Here is a 17,879-nt window from a genome sequence, read left to right as displayed (position 1 = left end):
AGAAAATCGTTTTATTAGGGAAAAAACCAAGGGGATAAAAGAAAAATGTCAGGAGAAAACACTTTTTTTATGCATGAGGCAGAGTACATTTTACAGTTTTTTTGTTTGTTTTTTTCAGGAAAAACATTTTTTAAGGATTTTTTATTTTATTTTATCTTGATAACCAAATGCAAATTGTTTTTTGGGGGGTTTCGGAAAGAAAAAAAAAACATATTTGAAAATGAGTGGATAAGAAAATCAGAATAAATAAATCCAAATACTTTTTTTTTTTCTTTTTTAGGATAAAAAATCTTATTCAGAAAAAATCTTTTTATGTCATGTTGAAACCAAATACAATTTTTATTTCAGAAAAAAAATAAATAAATAAAATCATGTGAGAAACTGTTTTATTCGAGTGGACCGAATGGAAAAGAAAATGAATTCCATCTTGAAACCAAAATGCAATATGTTTTCTTTTTTGGGTTTCAGAGAGAAAAAAAGTTTTTTTTTTAGGAGAAAAACATTTTCAAAGTGAATTAAAAAAAAATCTTCAGGAGAATTTCTTTTTCATGTCATGCAGAATGCAATTCTTCTTCAGATGTTACTATAACGTGTGAAACTGAATTATTTTTCTTTTTTAAGGACAAAGCATTTCTTTCAGAAAAAAAAAAAAAATTCCATGTGGAAAACCAAATGCAAAATTACTTTTTTTCAGAAGGAAGAAAGGAGTTCATTTGAGGAGTGATTGGAAAAGAAGATTTGAAAAAAACGTTTTACATGCGGACAACCAAACGCATTTTCTTGTTTTTCAGGAGGAAAAAAAGTGAGTAGCAAAATGAAAAAGAAGAAAAATCAGGACGAAAAAATTGAATTTCAGAAACCTTTTTTCAGGAAAACCCCTTTTTTAAGAAAACATTTTTTTTTATCTTGCAAAACAAATGCAAAATGTTTTTTTTTTAGGTTTCAGACAGAAAAAAACATGTGCATGTGAGAAAACAAGTGGATAAGAAAATCAGAATACATTTTATTAGGAAAAATATTTTTCAAAAAAAATCTTTTTCAGAAAAACTCTTTTTCAGAAAAAATCTTCCTATGTCATATCGAAAACCAAATACAATTTTTTATTCAGAAAGAAAAATAAATTCATGGGAGAAACTGTTTTATTCGAGTGGAACTGAGTGGAAAAGAAAAACTGAAAAATGTGGAAAGCCAAATGCATTCTTTTTGTTTTTCAGGAGGAAAAAAAGTTCTTATGTGTTACGAGTGGAAAATAAAATAAGGAAGGAAAAAATACATTTTCATGTAAAAAAGTCATACGTTTTCCTTTTCATGTGTAAACCAATAAAAAAAAAATTTTAGGAAATAAAAAACAAGTTGTAAAAATGAAAATTTCAGGAAAAAAATCTTTTTTTCATATGTGAAGCAGAGTGCAATTTTTACCCCCCTTTTTTTTCCCCCAGAAAATCATTTTTTCCATCTTGAAAACCAAATGCAAAACGTTTTCTTCTCTGGGTTTCAGAAAGAAAAAATAAAAATTATATTTGGAGAAAAACATTTTCACGGGTGAAACAACTTTATTTATTTATTACTTGTGTGAAAATGAATGATTTTAAAACGTTTTTAAGGACAAAACATTGCTTTAAGGAAAAACTTGGAAAACCAAATGCAATTTTTTTTTTCAGAAGGAAAAAAATGGAAAAGGATAAAAATTCTTTTTCAGAACAGAACTTTTCTATTCATGTGGAAAACCAAATGGATTTTTTTTTTTTTCAAACTGAGTAAAAAAAAATCAGGTGGAAAGATTATAATCTCAAGTAAAACCAAGTCAGATACTCATTTTGACATCATGATCTAAATAATATGTAAATAGGACTAAAACATTCATTTCTTAGTGCAGACTAAACACAAAATACATCTATGTTGTGTTCGCGGGGTATGTAACACTACTGCCAAGTCTTTATTTTGGCAAGAAATGCGTTATAATTGGCGCTAGTCTGCCGTCAGTGTCACAGATGGAACGTAGTGAATTATCAGCCACTCAGATCAAGCAGAACATTGAGTAGCCACATTCTGATGTACAAGCCTTTTTTATGTTACATCATACATCACAACACAGCCTGTCTGAAGTCGGTGAATGAGCTTGACAAAAAAAAAAGCCAAACCGTTCAAATTTCATAAATATTTATTACATATCAATGAACAGAATCGACTACTTTCACAGCAGTGGTCTACAGCACTTGTTTAAAATAATTGCTCAAATAATAATAATAATAATAATAATAATAATAATAATAATAATAATAATAATATAGTTCAGTTTCATTTGAGGCCACATTTGATACACAAACATTTACAAGTAGTACTTGGCATTAAAAACGATGGCGATACAATATTTTAAGACACTTGGTGTTTTTTTTGTTAATTTTCTTTCGTTTTGATATCACAGGAGGTTCAGCAACAGTCTAAACAGTAAATATAGATTCAAATACAAAAACAAAACAAAAACAAAAACAGAAAAAAACAGTGAAAATGCCAAGGGGAGGTAGGAACAAAGATTACTCGACAGAAATACAGGAGAAATAGGAACATCATAAGTGGGAGAAGCAGGGTTACAAACTGTAACTGCCAGGCATCTCTGAGTCACCCACACTCGTCCAGAGTAATAAACACTAAAGTAGAGTACCTTTGTAAAAATCCCCCCCATCCCGTTCTTCTTCTTCTTCTTCCCTTTTTTAGTTATTCTGAGTTGTGATATAGAGTCGAAAGGGGTTCACACTGCGACAGGCAGGAGGAGAGGTGTGAGGGGAAAGGAGGAGGAGGAGGAGGAGGCTCATGCAAGATCTGAAGGCTGCTGTGTTGTGACACCACCACATAGAGGCGCTCTCATACCTACATGAGCATTAGTCAGAACCACGGCTAATAGATTGTTTCCCTACAACTCTCTCTGTGGATCCTTGAAGCGTTCACCTTTGGTTCTTACTGACTGCCTCATGACTCAGAACATTTTCACTGTGTGATAATTGATTCATTACTACTCGATGCTCGGTGCAGTGAAAGTAATTTAACTTGAGAAATTCATTTCTGGAGACATTTTAGTGAGATTGTTGGCTGTTGAGAAGAAAACGCTGAGTGTCGTGTCGCTGGGAGCTAAACTGCACTGCTGTCTTGACTTTATATGGAGGAGGACGAAGGGTTAAAGTTGTAGGAAACAGATTAATTGTACAAAATATATTGTAAGCTGTTAAAGCAGAGGGTATCACAGCTGATGTCTAATCCCCGTCTGCACTGCTGTGTATGGGAGCCCATAGGGGACTTTATCAAAATGATAATGGAAACTTGAAAATAGAAAAATGTAATTCCACGATACCATGAAAGTTTTCCAAATATATGTGTGTTTTTTTTTAATTTAAAATTAAAATGCAATAATTCGATTGCTTCTTGGTCTATCTCCTCAGAGTCCTGCAGCACAAAATGTCTGGAGTGTTCAAATTTATATAATAATAGTAAAAGTCAGGATGTCAGCTGGGATAAAGTGTTCCCTGTCCTTCCTCAACGGATATTGAATGAAGCACGGCCCGTTCAAGTTAAATAATGACAGCGTCTGACAAATACCTGACAGTTACGTTGAGGAAGTGTCTGATAATTGATCAGTAAATTAAACTATGTGCAGGTGTTGGCTATCAAGATCTGTATGGGTGTTTCATCAATAGACACACAGCAGAATGGGAGTAAAAGAAAATTGGAGTGTCACCGGCGTCCCATAATTCATAGCTGTGTTCCTGCAGCAGGTGTAACAAACAGCTGTAAATCAGGATTTTAGTGGACATCGAGAACAGAAACCAGGCGGGCATGTGAGACCCGGGAGACCCGGGAAAACCTATGTGGCAAAGGTCTATAATCACTACAAAAATGTGTTTTTAAATAAATGAATGTGTTTTAATAATAGTGTCCAAGTGAGTGCTGAGTCACAATTTAGTTATTTTTTATTTCATCTATATTGTTTTTCCATTTTTTATGCATTTCAGTTTTAGTTAATAATCACTGGACAGTTAGTTTTTTATTTATTTGACAGTTTATTTTCCAATTCTTTAGTTTCAGTTTACTCTTCTGGTTCATTTTAGTTGGGAAAAGGCTACAATTTCTTACATAGGTAAGAACACCTACACTGTAAATGACAAAGGGACTCTAGAAAAAATTTGAGGAAGTTATATTAAAATAAAGTAAAGTATAGTAAGTAGTAGTAAAGTATAGTAAAGACTCATAGTTTTAAGTTGTTAATTAAACTAAATTTTATCATTTGTCTGCTTTACTTGCCCGTTCTGGGGTCATTGGTTTGTCTGACTTTATTTAAGTAAAGTCAACTTTTAAAAGTTACAGTGTATCTAGAATGTGTTTGAAATGTGCAATAACAAAAAACAATACTTTATTTTGGGCTACATTAAATGTATTCCCTTCCACAAATAGCTACCTTGGACCATCGACTTCTGACATCCACACTCTTTCCGTCACCTCAGGTTGTGGTTTTACTTTATGCTGCCATGTCTGGTACGATATCGCAGACCTCATAGTTTCAAAAAGAAGCTATTGTTTGGGTGCAGAAGACACAATACTTGCAGCAAAGTTGGGTCATGCAGATTAAAGGTGGGCTAATTCTTACAAGGGGGGGAAACCGTTATGTGCGTGTGGCCTTGAGAGAGTGCCTCCAGGAAGTGGATTTATCCAAACTGAATGGATTTGCGGGTCACTGTAGTAATCTAATGTGGACTACAATCATGGCTGCTACTGTCAGACACCAGAATATGGCGGCTGTTAGAGGTGTAGTTCAGTGGAGGATGCTGGGAAATGGCACTTGTGGGAGACTTTGCCTCCAGCCCTGTCTACCTGTATGCCTTGAATAAGGAGAGGAATAAGGACTAATATGTGCAGAGAGCATAAAACATACTTTTACTAAATATGGGAATAAAATGGATTTCTTTTATAATATATCTATAAATATGCATCACAGGCATGACAGGCATACACGCCTGTCACAGTGTATGCATCCTCATGTATAAACAGATGTACACGTACATATGCATATCATACAACATTTGAAAGTGGATCGGAAATAATCACATATTATACAACACATTAAGCTCTAGCAACTTGCAGAGGGCATTGTGAGTGAGATTTCTGTCGTGCCTCGGTGCTCAGATTTACATTCAGCTGGCGGTTTGGGATCAAACCGTTAACGTTACCCTCAAGGCCGTTGCAGAACTCTATATCAACCACGGCATTTTTACACTACCTTGACACCTCTTTGGGTTATTTGCTGCGGGGGGGGCAACACAAACACCCGATGCTCAGTGGCTGAGGGACTGCTCGTGAAAACAAACACACACGCACGGGCACATGTTTTAACTCCCGCTGCACCCATCTTATCCGATGAATGGGGAGACCCAAGATACAAAACAAGAATAAAAATAAGACAAGAAAATTCAACAAACAACGAAATTAAAGCAAACCAAACAGTAAAATAATGGTGACAGTACAGGAGTGGGTGGGCAGAGAAGTGCATGATGGGATTGTCTTCACTTTAGGTCCAGGACATCTTCTTCAAAGGACGTGGTGAGGGCAAAGGCGCTGGCGAGAGGCGGGCTCTCCGCCCGCAGCACCATCTTCTCCGGCTCCGCCTCCGAACTGGATGTACAGTGCAGCTGGAGGTCCAGCTCTGTTTCAACAGACTCTGAGGCTAACCTGCTGTGCACAGAGAGATACAACTCAAGCTCAGAAAAAACATCAGGCGGCTGTTAAGTGTGCAACATGGCTGCTGTTGGATCTGCTGCTGTCACCTGTCACTGTTTGTTGACGTCAGTGCTCGTGCTTTGGGCTCCTCCTCGGTGTTCTTTTTGCTCATCTTCCTCTGTTTGACGGATCCACTGTCTGGCTTCCCACTTGGTTCCTCTGTCAAGCCTTCGTTGGTAAGAAGTAAGAGAAAATGTGAACAAGCTAAAGGGATACTTCAAAATTTCAGGAATAGGCTGTTTGGCTTGCCAACTTCAACTGATATCTCTGCGATGTAATACATCAATGTATTCCAAAAAAACACCAAGACTGTTATTTCTTTACACTCTGTTGATAATTTCATTTAACGTTTGGATGTTTTTAAATCAAAAATACAGATAAATGTGTTTTTACCGAGCAGCTCCTTCCGTGTGCGGCTGGCTATCTCTTTAATCTCCATGCGTGACAGGGAAAGCGAGTGCGTGGCGGAGATGAGGGGAGTCGGGGGTACCATGGTGGGCGCCGGCGTCGTCAGCACCTTGTTGACCAGAGGGGACTTGAGGGGCCTTTCGATGCTGCGGCCGACCAAGTTACACAGAGGGATCTTGAACATGTGCTTACACGCCGCTTCACCTGGGAGGAAGAAACGGATGGAAACAGGAGAGCGGCGGGTAAAATCAGAAAGGAGGAAGGAGGCAGGTGACAAGAGAAGATATGGAACAAGGAGATTAACACAGCAAAGATAGGAAAGAATGTCAGAAAACAGACACATATAAAGGCAGAAGAAATGTGTGGCAGTTAATGAGACATGTTTGAAACTCCTGGATGCATTACAGTGCTTCTGCATGTTTTAGCTCGCTAGCTACAAGAATGCATACATATTCAAAGCATGCCATTTCCACGCAGCCACGGAAAATAGTGTCATTATCAGTCCTTTTTTTTTAAAATCAAAATTACATGACTGTTGCATGGCAATACTGCTGTGACTTTTTCTTGAGGTTGAGAAATAGCTTGATGTTTTGGGGAATATTTTTACTTGACGTCTTACCCACAGCTGGATGAGAAGATAGGCATCACTTTCATGTCTGACTGGTCAACAGGTGGTTAGCTTAGCTTAGCGTGAATACAGGTAGCATGGGGAAACAGCTAGCCTGGCTCCGTCCAAAGGCTAAAATATCGCAAAAATCTACCCACTAGCACCTCTAAAGCTCAGCAGATAAAACGTTTTACGTCTATTTTTTAAACAAAAATGTTTTAAACGGAAATGTTTTGGCTAGCTGTTTCCTAGCTCCAACTTGGTGCCTCACATGTAGGCTAATATTATTAGTTACATTTTAAGTACTAGTAGAAAATATTGTATCATTTCGCTCTGTAACCTTTTACCCTACAATGACTTTATTTCTTAATCCAATCAAAGATGGCAGCCGGCCAACTACTAGAAAGGGGAGTTACAACTTGAGAAAAGGTTAAAAATTATTATTATTATTTTTTTAATTTAAATTGTTCTTATTGTGCAACAGATGGAACATTTTTTCATCCAGATGGTGAGAAGAGTCTTTACATCTGTGACTCTCATGTGGCTAATGCTGATTCATGGGAAAAACTGGGATTTACTGTCCTCCCCTGCTTCTCTATGCTACGCTAAACTAACCGCCTGCTGTTCTCTTAAATATCTTCATATATTCTGGAAAGACATGAGAGAAGTATCGATCTCCTCTGTAATCTCTGGCAAAGAACACGAATGATCACATTTCCCAAGATGTCAAACTCTTCCTTTGGGACCCTCTCGGTGGCGCGTTCAAGGACCCTTTACGAACATTTGGCGTACGGAATCATTGTTCTCTTGTTTCGTGTTGTGAGAAAAATCAACCTCACAACACATGCAGCAATCAAACATACCCTACATGTTGTTAAAATAAAATGTTTTCATTTTTATGTATTTAAAAGAGTCCTTGAACGCACCAGTAGAGGCAGTTTTCCTAATAGACAACGACTGCATTTTCTGAAAAAGCTTTAATCAAAAGTAAAGGTTTATGAACTAAAATATGCAAGATGCCCTTCACTTCTTACTTTATATGAACACAAAGTTCCTCTTTAACTTACACACTCAACCTCTGGAGATTGATAAACTGATACAATAGAACCGAACCTCAATTCTCAAACAAAGACATTTTGATTCTAAAAATGAATCATCCTTCCTGCAGAGAGCTCATGTCATAAAAACTGCTCAGTTGTAACCAGTCATAGGAGACCATCTATTATTCAGCAGAGACCATAAACACTTGACGTCTGTTTGGGCCACATTAACTGGATGTTTGGAGTTTTTCAGATGGCACAATCCGCCCGCAAAGCTGCAGCGTGCCAAACGTGTAGTGCCCAGATTGAGCCATCGGGGTGCAGCATTGCAGTTCAGCAGACCTCGCTCTGCCCCGTCGAGACAGGCTGCTGGTAACATGTATGAGACTGAATTAATGTGATGGCTACGGCGCACAAAGGGGATCGTCTCATCCGAAATGTCAGCGGTTGAGAGGTGAGTAAAGAGCCAAGCAGAAAAATAGAGGGTCACTGCTGATGTTTGACAGGTACACCGTGTTAGTGTTGTTACAGATCCTCCTCTGTACCTGCGCTGTCACACAGCAACAAAAAAAAAATAACAAAAATGGAAGTAAACCAAAATGCAGGAAAAGCATGCAGTTATTTGGAATATATAGCCGCAGATATCAATATATTCCACATGCGTTTCTGGACCTGGGGAAGTGTCACACTCCGTCGCACTGGCAAATGAGTTAAATCTAAATATTAGGGGTTTCGAGCTCTCATTGAGGTCCAATTCTCCAGAGCTGCTTTGCTGCAGGTCTCTTGCCGTGTGTTTAAGCCAGTGGAGGGAGGTGGCGGCAGCGACGGCGGCGGCGGCGGCCAGCAGCCACATCAGTAACAGCATCTTGTTCACATTACTGATGCGATTACATCAGATGAAACTCTCCCCGAGGAGCAGATACGGCAGGCGCACAGGCAGTTAGAGGATGGGATTTTTGTCAGCGCCCCTTCCACCTTTCTTCCCCCCCCACCTTCCTCAGCCCCACTCCTTTAGGCTGCTGTACACCGTTTCCCCCACCCTCACCCTCAGATTGTTTGGACTACCACTTTGGATCGAAGGGAGGGCTGACAAAAGTCTCCATGGTGACAGTGCAATCTGTAAATCATGCTGCGGCAGACGTGTCTTCTCCTTCCCTCTTTCCCTTTTTCTCCCTCCTTCTCTCCCAACCTCCTGCTTGTACACAACCCCTCCCGTTTTCTCCCTCATACATACCTTCCCTGCGTCTCCTCCACTCCTTCCCCCGTAATTTAAAAGACCCTCCGCCGTGATCGACGTTATCTCAACTCGCCTCACTTTTTTTTTTTACTTTGCACCCTCTCACCTTTTCCCCCCCACTCTCACTCTCTCCTCACACTAATGCATTAATTAGTTGAGACAGAAGGGGGGAGGGGATGGCGAAGACATAATGTTCACTTAACATTCAATCAACGTTCAAGTCAACATGCCGCCTCGGAGAGCTGAAAAAGGGTGATACACTCTGGGAGCATGTGCATGTTAGTGGAGCGGCATTATGAGCGTTGTTTTTTTTTTTTTTTTTCATGAACTGAGGACGAGTTGTGGGAGAGTCCTGCAGTACCTTCGGCATCCTTAGACATGTACAGGGAAAGCTTGGTACCATAGGGGATCCGTATAGAATCTGAACCAGGGATGAAGAAGAGGGTTACACAAACTGAACACACAAAGTCACATACATTTAGGCACACACAGTAGGTGCAGAATCATATGCATAACCAGCTAAAAACAGGAAAGAAAATGAGAATCCCTCGGAGAGAAATGATTACCCGAACCAGCCTAAAAGCATAAAGCCCCGACCTCGGCTAATTGCAGCGGTGACAGCCAAACCTTCCTGCCTGTTAGCCTTAATGGGACCTGTAAATACCCGCTCCCCTCAGGAAAACACAGAAAGTCTGCCTTGATGCCGCACACAACAAGGACATTTGAATAATTGTTTTCCTCAACCCTTGTCCTTCACAATTACACGGATTCATTTGAGGAGGACTTTGTGTCCCTTTTAGCGGCTAGAAAGTCTAATGGAAGAGCGAGAAACTGACATTGATCCATCAGTGTGTCGCTCGCGCTGAATGACAAACCTGTATAACATTAACAACAGCTGTGGATCACCAATTTGTCCCATTTTGCGGACAGCTGTATCAATCTGGAAGAGGTCAGCTGGCTCTGAATGGTCAAATACTCAATGAAAGACGGTGGAGGGGGGGAAAGTGGGCTGGAGGTTGGGAGGGAGGGGCTCGTATTGATCCTCAATCATCTTTGAAAGCATTCTCTGCCGCCGAGGGCGCATATTGTGTCCCTTCGATGGCGGTGGTGGCGGGAGGTCTGTGGGTGATTAGTCTGTTCCTCTTTTTGTGATTTCTAAGAACTTTAACAATGCTTTTCTTGGCTTAATCTCTATTTCTAAGCTGTCTTACTCAACTATATTTCCATCTGGAGCCATCACTCCTTCAGTCTGTCGCCTACTACTGTGTTGTGATTTGTGTTTCCCTTCAGTTTTTCCTTTTTTATTCCCTCAAGTTTACACCGTGATGAAATCATGACGTCAGCAATATAGGCTCTATATGGGTTGAATTTTTTTGAAATCGGTGTGTTCAAGGAGGCTCCAAAATCAGAGAGTTGGCTGCCCGACGGCAGTACTTTAAAAAATAAGAGGTAAGGCGATATTCTATAATCAACAATAAATTAATAAGTATACTGTGTCATAAAGCTCCACTCTTCTCCTAAAACTAATAAAAACACACTGCTTTATTCGAAATGTTTTTTCATTACAAGTTGTTGTTTTGTTCGTTCACCTCTCTGCTGCTATAAATGTTCACTAAAGCACAAAATAGGTTTCAATCCGCCAGTGAAAATTGTCCCAGAAAAATGCTCTATTTAATCCTGTTGGACAAATGTTTGCTAAAATCTGTTGTTCACAAATTACTGAACCACTTTAACAAATCAAACTATGTCTTTAAGATTTGCGTCTTTAGTGCCAACCACTGAGTTTGGGGCTGAGTATAAAAGTTGTAATGCACTGAGAGAAGGAGTGCCACATTCATGTTTTGGAGCTTTAAGTCGGATTGCTGACTATAAGAAACATGTACAACACCAACTTTATAATTTAAATGTGCAAAACAATGTTCTACCATGTTCTAGCGCGACTGACCTCCGTGACCTCCTCACCAAAGCTACTGCATAAACTCAGAAGGTCTTTGAACGCACCGACAGAAAAGCAGTGACAGTGATGATAAACAAATGAATTCTTCACTGCCATGAATTCCTTACGTTTTATTAATCCACTTCATTCGTCTCCCAGGATGTTTTTTCTTTCTTCACTAAACTCCAACTTTGATTTCTGCTTTTTCAGCGATGAATATTTAATGTTATATAGAAATACTTAGTATTAAATAAGTAGTATTTAAAGTATTTTTAGTAGTAAATAAGTATAAAATATACATATTTTTATTTAAATTAAATAAATATGCTTATTTATTTAATACTTCAAAACCCCAGAGATTAAAAACCACCGTTTTTGGCTTAAAAATGTACCCAAATAAATCGGAGCAAATGGCTGCCTGGCTGGAGATTGATCAGATATCATTTCAGCTATCGTGTAAAGTTTAAAACATGATTTGGAGGTGATTAGCTTAAGTCTTTCTAAAGAATCAATGTTAGTATTAGTATCAGTATATTAGTTAAAGCAGGAAGAAAAGACGCTTTGGAAAGGTGACTTTCTGAACATCTGTATCCCATCGATTCTCATAACTGACTAAATAATGTGAGAAAGAATGAGGTAATATTGACGGGAGAGATTAATAAAATTAAATCTCACATCATTGTGAGAGAGAGATAACTCTGCGGCTTCAATGAATCGTTCCTGCACGTTTATGTAAATGGTCCGGGAGCTCTGGGCGAACACAGCAGCATCCAAAGTCAAACAGGTCTGCAGGCAACGTTGACATTTGAAAACCTTTCATAACGAAGCACTAATCCCAACATCCTGTGGTGCTTTCACTGTGCGGGGCTTACCATCACCGAGCGGCGAGGGGAACACGGGCATCTCGTAGCCGGTGGGCGTCTGCGGGGAACTCTGGGAACTGGTGTCTCTCGAACTGCAATTGGAGGCTGAGCTCACCGGAGCCGATGACACAAAGTAGATGTCCGACTGTAGGTGGAAAACAGAAGGACATGGAGAGGAAATGAGATCAGTACAGAGACACCGGCAACATATAACGACGTCAGGACATATTAAGAGGGAAAAAGCGGTGAAGAGGATGGATCAAACATGGAAGGAAATCAGAAAACAAAGAGATGGAATGAGTTGAAGAATCTTTTCTTTCTTTTTTTTTTCTCCAGGTACACTGTGGTCTGTTTGAAGTTATCTATGAGAACATGAGTGTAGTATTGCTTTGTAGCCATGCAGATTGCCAGCCATATTTCCCACCAGGGTAATAAAGATTGATTGAAATGAGAGAGCTGAGACAGCTACTTCTATAACGCAGAGTGGGCCCTGCACACACTCACAATCTGAAAGGTTTCCTGCTGTAGTGAAACCAAGAATGTGGTAGGCGCAGACAAAACGCATTTCTACTGACTACCCAAGTTTTACCTTTACCTTACATAGTTATGGATGTAAAATAGACATAAAGTTTATAAAATGGTAGTGTCCATTGTTGATAAAAACATGTATGTGATACTGCGTTGGCCGTCAATCATACTGACCCGTGAAGCTGCCAACTGTAGCTCTGGGACCACTGCTGTGTACACAAGGTTCCCATTGACCACCAGTCTGATCTCAATGGAGTCCGTTGTGAAGGCCAGGATGTAGGGAAATGCACAAACTGCAAAGACAACATGAGCAAACGATCAACAGGGGACATAAAGGAAACAACAACCCCCCCCCCCCCGTGAAAATGTCACCATGTTTCTCTCGCTAGCAAGAGATCGAAACGTTTTAAAATGTGCTCAATGCCCAACCACCACCAAACGAGATGAAGACTTTCACCCAGGGTGGCATTTTGAAATGCCATCATTAGCTGCTTAAACATGCAGAGAAATGAGAATCGGGCCGAGCATCTCTCCCCGCAGCTCTAGACTCTTCCTTTCACCCGGTTTGATGTGCAATGTACAACAAGGTGAGGGTGAACTGCAGCACAGCACGGAGGACGGGCTCAACAGGGGAAAGAAAGGTCGAGTGAAAATACCGAGTGAACAAAACAACACTGACTCATAGTTACCTTATAATTACCAATGTAGTGAACACCGGCAGATGTGGAGAGTTCTGTTCACTTTCCTTTTAAGCTCTCCTTGGTGTTTGTTAGGTTCATTTTTTTTTCTCCATTAACAGTTTTTATTGAGTGTATTTTGAAAACAAGTCCATCCTTAAATCATGGACCTATCTCATATCTCTTTCATATATTTTTTCAAATATATAAACAAACTGTAATGCGAGTACCAACATATTATAGGTCGAAGCAGCCACAGCAACAACAACAACAACAACAACAACAACAACAACAACAACAGTGAACAACAGGAAGGAGATGAAGAGTGATAGAAATCTTCCAGACTCCCCTCTAAAAAATAAAAATTTTGTGAGTTTTGGAGTAAAAAAAAATGTACGAAGTGCTGTCCATGACAAATTCTTAATGATTTGGGCCTTCTTATAAATTCAGCAAATGTGAGACACAAGTTATTTTTTTTTTTCCTTGAGCGAAAAAAACACCATCTTGGTTTTATCTCGACGATGAACGTGTTTATTTGCAGACAGGGAGGTGAGATCCGATCACAAGCGTGTCATGACGCATGTTAGTGCCAGGTGAGAACGGATGGAGACCTGTCCACTTGTGGCCGGATCACCAAAGCCTCGTGTTAATGCCAGGTTTTAACAGTCTTATTGTTTATAATAATCCAGTGTACATAACACAGATCTTTCTGTTTACCCTTGTTAACAGAGACTACAGTCTGTTTCTCTCTCTCTCCCTCGCTTTCCCCTCTGTGAAAAACACTTTATTTCTGATCAACTGATGTTTTTTTTATAGTTCATCATTATAAGGGGTGCTGCAGCCCTCTAAGAACCCCAATTTCCTGCCTGCGTCCGTGGCCGAGGAGACCAGAATAAAGACAACACAAAAACCGTCGCATTCATCGATTTTCTTAAGACGACAATGGTAGGGGAATCATTTAGTCCATTATTTACACCCTAAAAGTTATACAATAAAATAGCACGATTCCATGGCAATAAAGCATTAGTGTATCCATTTTAACCAATTTGAATCTGCTTGCTTACAGCTTTACAGAAAAAGGTCAATATCTCCATTACATAAATATCTTTCAGAATTCCAATAAAGTCTTGTAACAAAAGGCTGTAACTGTTCTATAGTTTATTTTCTTGACAAATAATCATGTCTTACTAAAGTCATGTTTGCAGGTAATTGGCCAAGGTATGGAACATCGAAGTAGGCTCATTGTTAATATAAAAGTATTGATTGGAGCAGCTTAACAGTTGCTTTGAAACTGAGGCTCTTCAATATGTTTCAGTTCATTTGTTTTATTACTCAGCACATTTTGTTATTGCTTGTTCGAGTGTGTGTGTATGTGTGCGCGGAGAGTTGGGTACATTATAGGATGCACGGCAGCCGAAAGCAGCAGCATGTTTTGTTATCAACAGGGTCGGGGTTACAGCTTTAGTCCCAATTGTGTTTGCTTTTCATCGCCTCCTGCATTAATAAAAACATCACACACAAACACAAACACACACAAATAATCACACGGGCCAATTGGATGCTTGTGGCCACACACAGTGTTTCCATGGTGACGGCAAGCTCCGGCCGGGCCAGCAGCATGGGCAGGGCTGGGCCCGGAGCGCTGTTGCCGTGGTTACCTACCAATAGCATTGGGCATCTGGTTCCAGCTGAAGTGGAAGTCGGAGGTGTTGGACTGGATCATCGGTGTGGAGCCGTTAAACGGACAAACTTTCTTATAGTAACAAATATCTGGAAGAGGAAACAGTTTCAACTTTCAAAATAAGATATTTACTTTCTTTTTTTTGCAGTTTTTGACTGAGAAGAGCAATTTTTTGTGATAATAATTCATAATTCATAATTCATCTCTTGACTCTAAATATTCTGAAGCTATTGCTTTTATTCCAGAAAGTTGTAGTAGCACAGAAGGAACATAAAGGTTTGACAGCAGCCACAAGATATCTGAATCAAATAACATCTGAGTTTAAAGGAGACTCACAGTTGTAGCACAGCAGCAGACCTGCCTCGCCGTCTTCATACACATCAATGGCTGCTACAAAATTTACCTGCAGGCACAGACGAGTCACTTCAGGGGAATCACCTCAACAAGATCCAAAGGTCACATATGAGAACATGTTTATGACAGATAATGTCATGTCACATACCCGCAAGGCTCTGGGTAACCATCCAGTCAATATAAAAGATAGAAGTCTACTACAGTTACTTGCTTATTTTGGTTACTCTTTCAAAGGATTTCTGTTCTGCTCAACCGCGGTGAACAACACATGAAAAGCTAATTAAAAAAAAAGAAAGAAAGAAATAAAGGAAACCACCAGGGTTCACATGTGTGTCGATCTGTGCGTGCACGTGCTCCTCACCCTGTTGGCGTCTACATGATGTAGCCGGTAGGCATCTCCGGTGCTCTCATTGATCAGGTCAAACTGGTGTTTGTAGGCCACACAGATCATGTTGTCATTTTCCCCCGTTGGCCCGTCCACCAGCGCCATCACCACCGGCGGGTCACAGAGACAGATCTCCTAATGGGTGGATGGCACATGATGACCTCAGTGCTCTGACACACAGTCTAGTTGAATTACTTTAATCAAGCATTAACCCATAAGCCCATTAACAAATGTAGACAGGACATTCATAGCTCAAGTTATGGTAATAGAAAATATCTTTTTTTTTCAGATTGTGTATCCTGTTTTGGTGTTCAGATTTGTTGTCGAAGTTGTGCATTTTTAAATTAAAGTTGAGGGAACAACCTTAAACGCCTCAATGAGCATTATGAAAGTTGAAGCTGTTGACTGTAAGCAGGAAAAATACATTAACTGATGTCCTGTTGTTCTTAGCACCTGCATGCACCTATCTCCGTCTGTCTCTTTTTATGAGAAAGCAAATTTACAAAACTTATGAAAATTATATTCTACTGTTCATTCATGAATTCACTTTTCTGTCCACTTACTAATGTTTTATCAGCTGGGTGTTGTGTTGAGTTTATCGTACCCGTATGTATTGAAACTCCTCAACCGGCGAGTCTGCCCCCGAGGCGATGGCGCTGAAGCCTTCGAAACGTGGATGTTTCCTGGTGATGAGGAGGAGTTTGTTCCTGATGGCTGCTACTATCCTCAGCTCTGAGCCGTGGTGGGTGTTGATGGAGTACAAATGACAGCCTGGGACAAAGAGGAAGAGGGGGAGGGGTGGTGTTGGTGGTGGTGGGGGCAGAGATAGAGAGTACATTGGACATGTGTTGTGCTGTAGGTGTTGTTCCCTGGCATCATCCCACAGATCAATGCATCCATCACAGACAGCTGGCATGACACCAGCTGCGGGTCAAATGTTGTGTGTTTGCGCTGCAAAAAAGGGCACTCGTAAAGGTCACAATATGCCGCTTTAGGCTGAAAAAGAGAGGTAACATTTAATCTTGTCAAGCGTCATATGCACTGCACTGTTAAACATGTCCACCAGGCGACTGCTCTTTATTTGTCTGACTGACATATTCATCTTTCTGCTCTGAAAATTGGATGGTGCGGTGGACATTAAAACGTTTTTCTTTGACTAGAATCTATTTGTCTTTATCAGCTGTTTTCTGAGAGGGAAGCTGGAAGTGTAAACCTGTGTGTGTGTGAAGCAACACAACAATCATCTGTAAAGCCAATGTTGAATCAGCTTTTGCTTGCTGGACGCATGTTGGATGGAAAGTTCCTCCGTCCACACTGACCAGTGTGATATCATTTCTGAGCAAGCCTCCAGTGGATCCACAGCTTTAGTAAAAATATGTTCTAAAGCTTTTTCCTGAAATGAAAGGGGCTCTGAGGCTCGTCTATGTTGTGCTGGGAAGCCTGTTGTTAGTTTATTTAAGCGTTTCTAAGCTAACGTTTGCTACTGTTGCTCTACTGTGTGTTAAACCAATCATCCACAGGCTTGTGGAAACGACCGAGAGAGACGAGGAAGGTCTTGTTTTTCACATCATGTTACAATCCGCCCACATATGGCCAATAAAAAAGTGATTAATGCATATAAATTGCTAGAAATTGTTACATGGAGCTCCCTTTTGCTTCCAGCGTGACTTCAAATAATGAGAATAACTAAATATTATTACTACTACACTGCAACATGTAGCCTCAACCTGTTCAGTGCCAGGGACAAGTTGTGATAACTAAAGAGGGAACATTTGTCATAAATCAGGAGCATACAGGGGAAAAGTGGCCCTTGAAATGAAAATGGGAGGGTTGGCAAGTATGTGGCCAGGGCGAACAGGAGGAGCACTAACAACAAGCAAAACCTGTTTGAATGTACATAATGAGGAGATAGAAATAGAAATTGAGCTGAATCAAATCATCTTGCTGTGGGGGTTAATTTATCGACTCCTCGTGTTATACCTTTAGTTTTCTCCAGTTTGTTCTCCCGGCTGTCACACTTGCCCCTGACGAGCTGCTTCTCCTCCAGGCCTCTCTTCAGTGTGGTGAGTCTGAACACATAGAGCCGAGCGTCCTTCCCTAGAAACAAAAAAAGACAAAAGCCGCTTCTGTTTTGTGCACGAAGGTTACTTTTAATTTGCCATCTCCCGTTTAGCATCCTCCCACGGCCAGACAATGGTGTCGTACCGCGGGAGGATTACTAGAAGGCTTCTTAAGGCTCCTGCTCTCTCCGAGGCTTTATCAAAGCCCACACACAGTCGTGACAAATGTTTGTGCTGCCATTGCATAATCACTATCAAAACCCAGTCAACCCTGTTTGTCAATATTAGGGTTAGCTAATCATCTGCAGGGTAATTAATTACATGCTCATCTGGTTGAAGC

General features: G+C 40.1%; 1 protein-coding gene across 6 annotated transcripts in view; it reads right to left on the bottom strand.

Moving 5' to 3' along the window:
• Nucleotides 1-2,143: 2,143 nt before the first annotated feature.
• The window catches only part of garnl3 (GTPase activating Rap/RanGAP domain like 3), a 77,473-nt gene continuing 61,737 nt past the window's right edge, over nucleotides 2,144-17,879 (bottom strand). For 3 of the 6 annotated variants that reach the window (XM_030435239.1, XM_030435241.1, XM_030435242.1), the window contains exons 21-31: nucleotides 17,460-17,576; nucleotides 16,084-16,250; nucleotides 15,456-15,614; nucleotides 15,077-15,143; nucleotides 14,722-14,829; nucleotides 12,557-12,675; nucleotides 11,864-11,999; nucleotides 9,417-9,476; nucleotides 6,157-6,375; nucleotides 5,811-5,931; nucleotides 2,144-5,718 (exon numbers count right to left, since the gene is read on the bottom strand). In XM_030435239.1, coding sequence (XP_030291099.1) covers nucleotides 5,550-5,718; nucleotides 5,811-5,931; nucleotides 6,157-6,375; nucleotides 9,417-9,476; nucleotides 11,864-11,999; nucleotides 12,557-12,675; nucleotides 14,722-14,829; nucleotides 15,077-15,143; nucleotides 15,456-15,614; nucleotides 16,084-16,250; nucleotides 17,460-17,576 — 1,442 coding nt within the window. In that variant the 3' untranslated portion in view covers nucleotides 2,144-5,549. The remainder of the gene's footprint in view (nucleotides 5,719-5,810; nucleotides 5,932-6,156; nucleotides 6,376-9,416; nucleotides 9,477-11,863; nucleotides 12,000-12,556; nucleotides 12,676-14,721; nucleotides 14,830-15,076; nucleotides 15,144-15,455; nucleotides 15,615-16,083; nucleotides 16,251-17,459; nucleotides 17,577-17,879) is intronic. The other 3 variants (XM_030435244.1, XM_030435243.1, XM_030435240.1) reach the window with 2 other exon arrangements.

This window comes from Sparus aurata, chromosome 12 (assembly GCF_900880675.1).
Source record: "Sparus aurata chromosome 12, fSpaAur1.1, whole genome shotgun sequence".
Taxonomy (NCBI): domain Eukaryota; kingdom Metazoa; phylum Chordata; class Actinopteri; order Spariformes; family Sparidae; genus Sparus; species Sparus aurata.
Note: the sequence above shows the minus strand (reverse complement) of the source record. Positions and strands in the feature narration are given on the sequence as shown.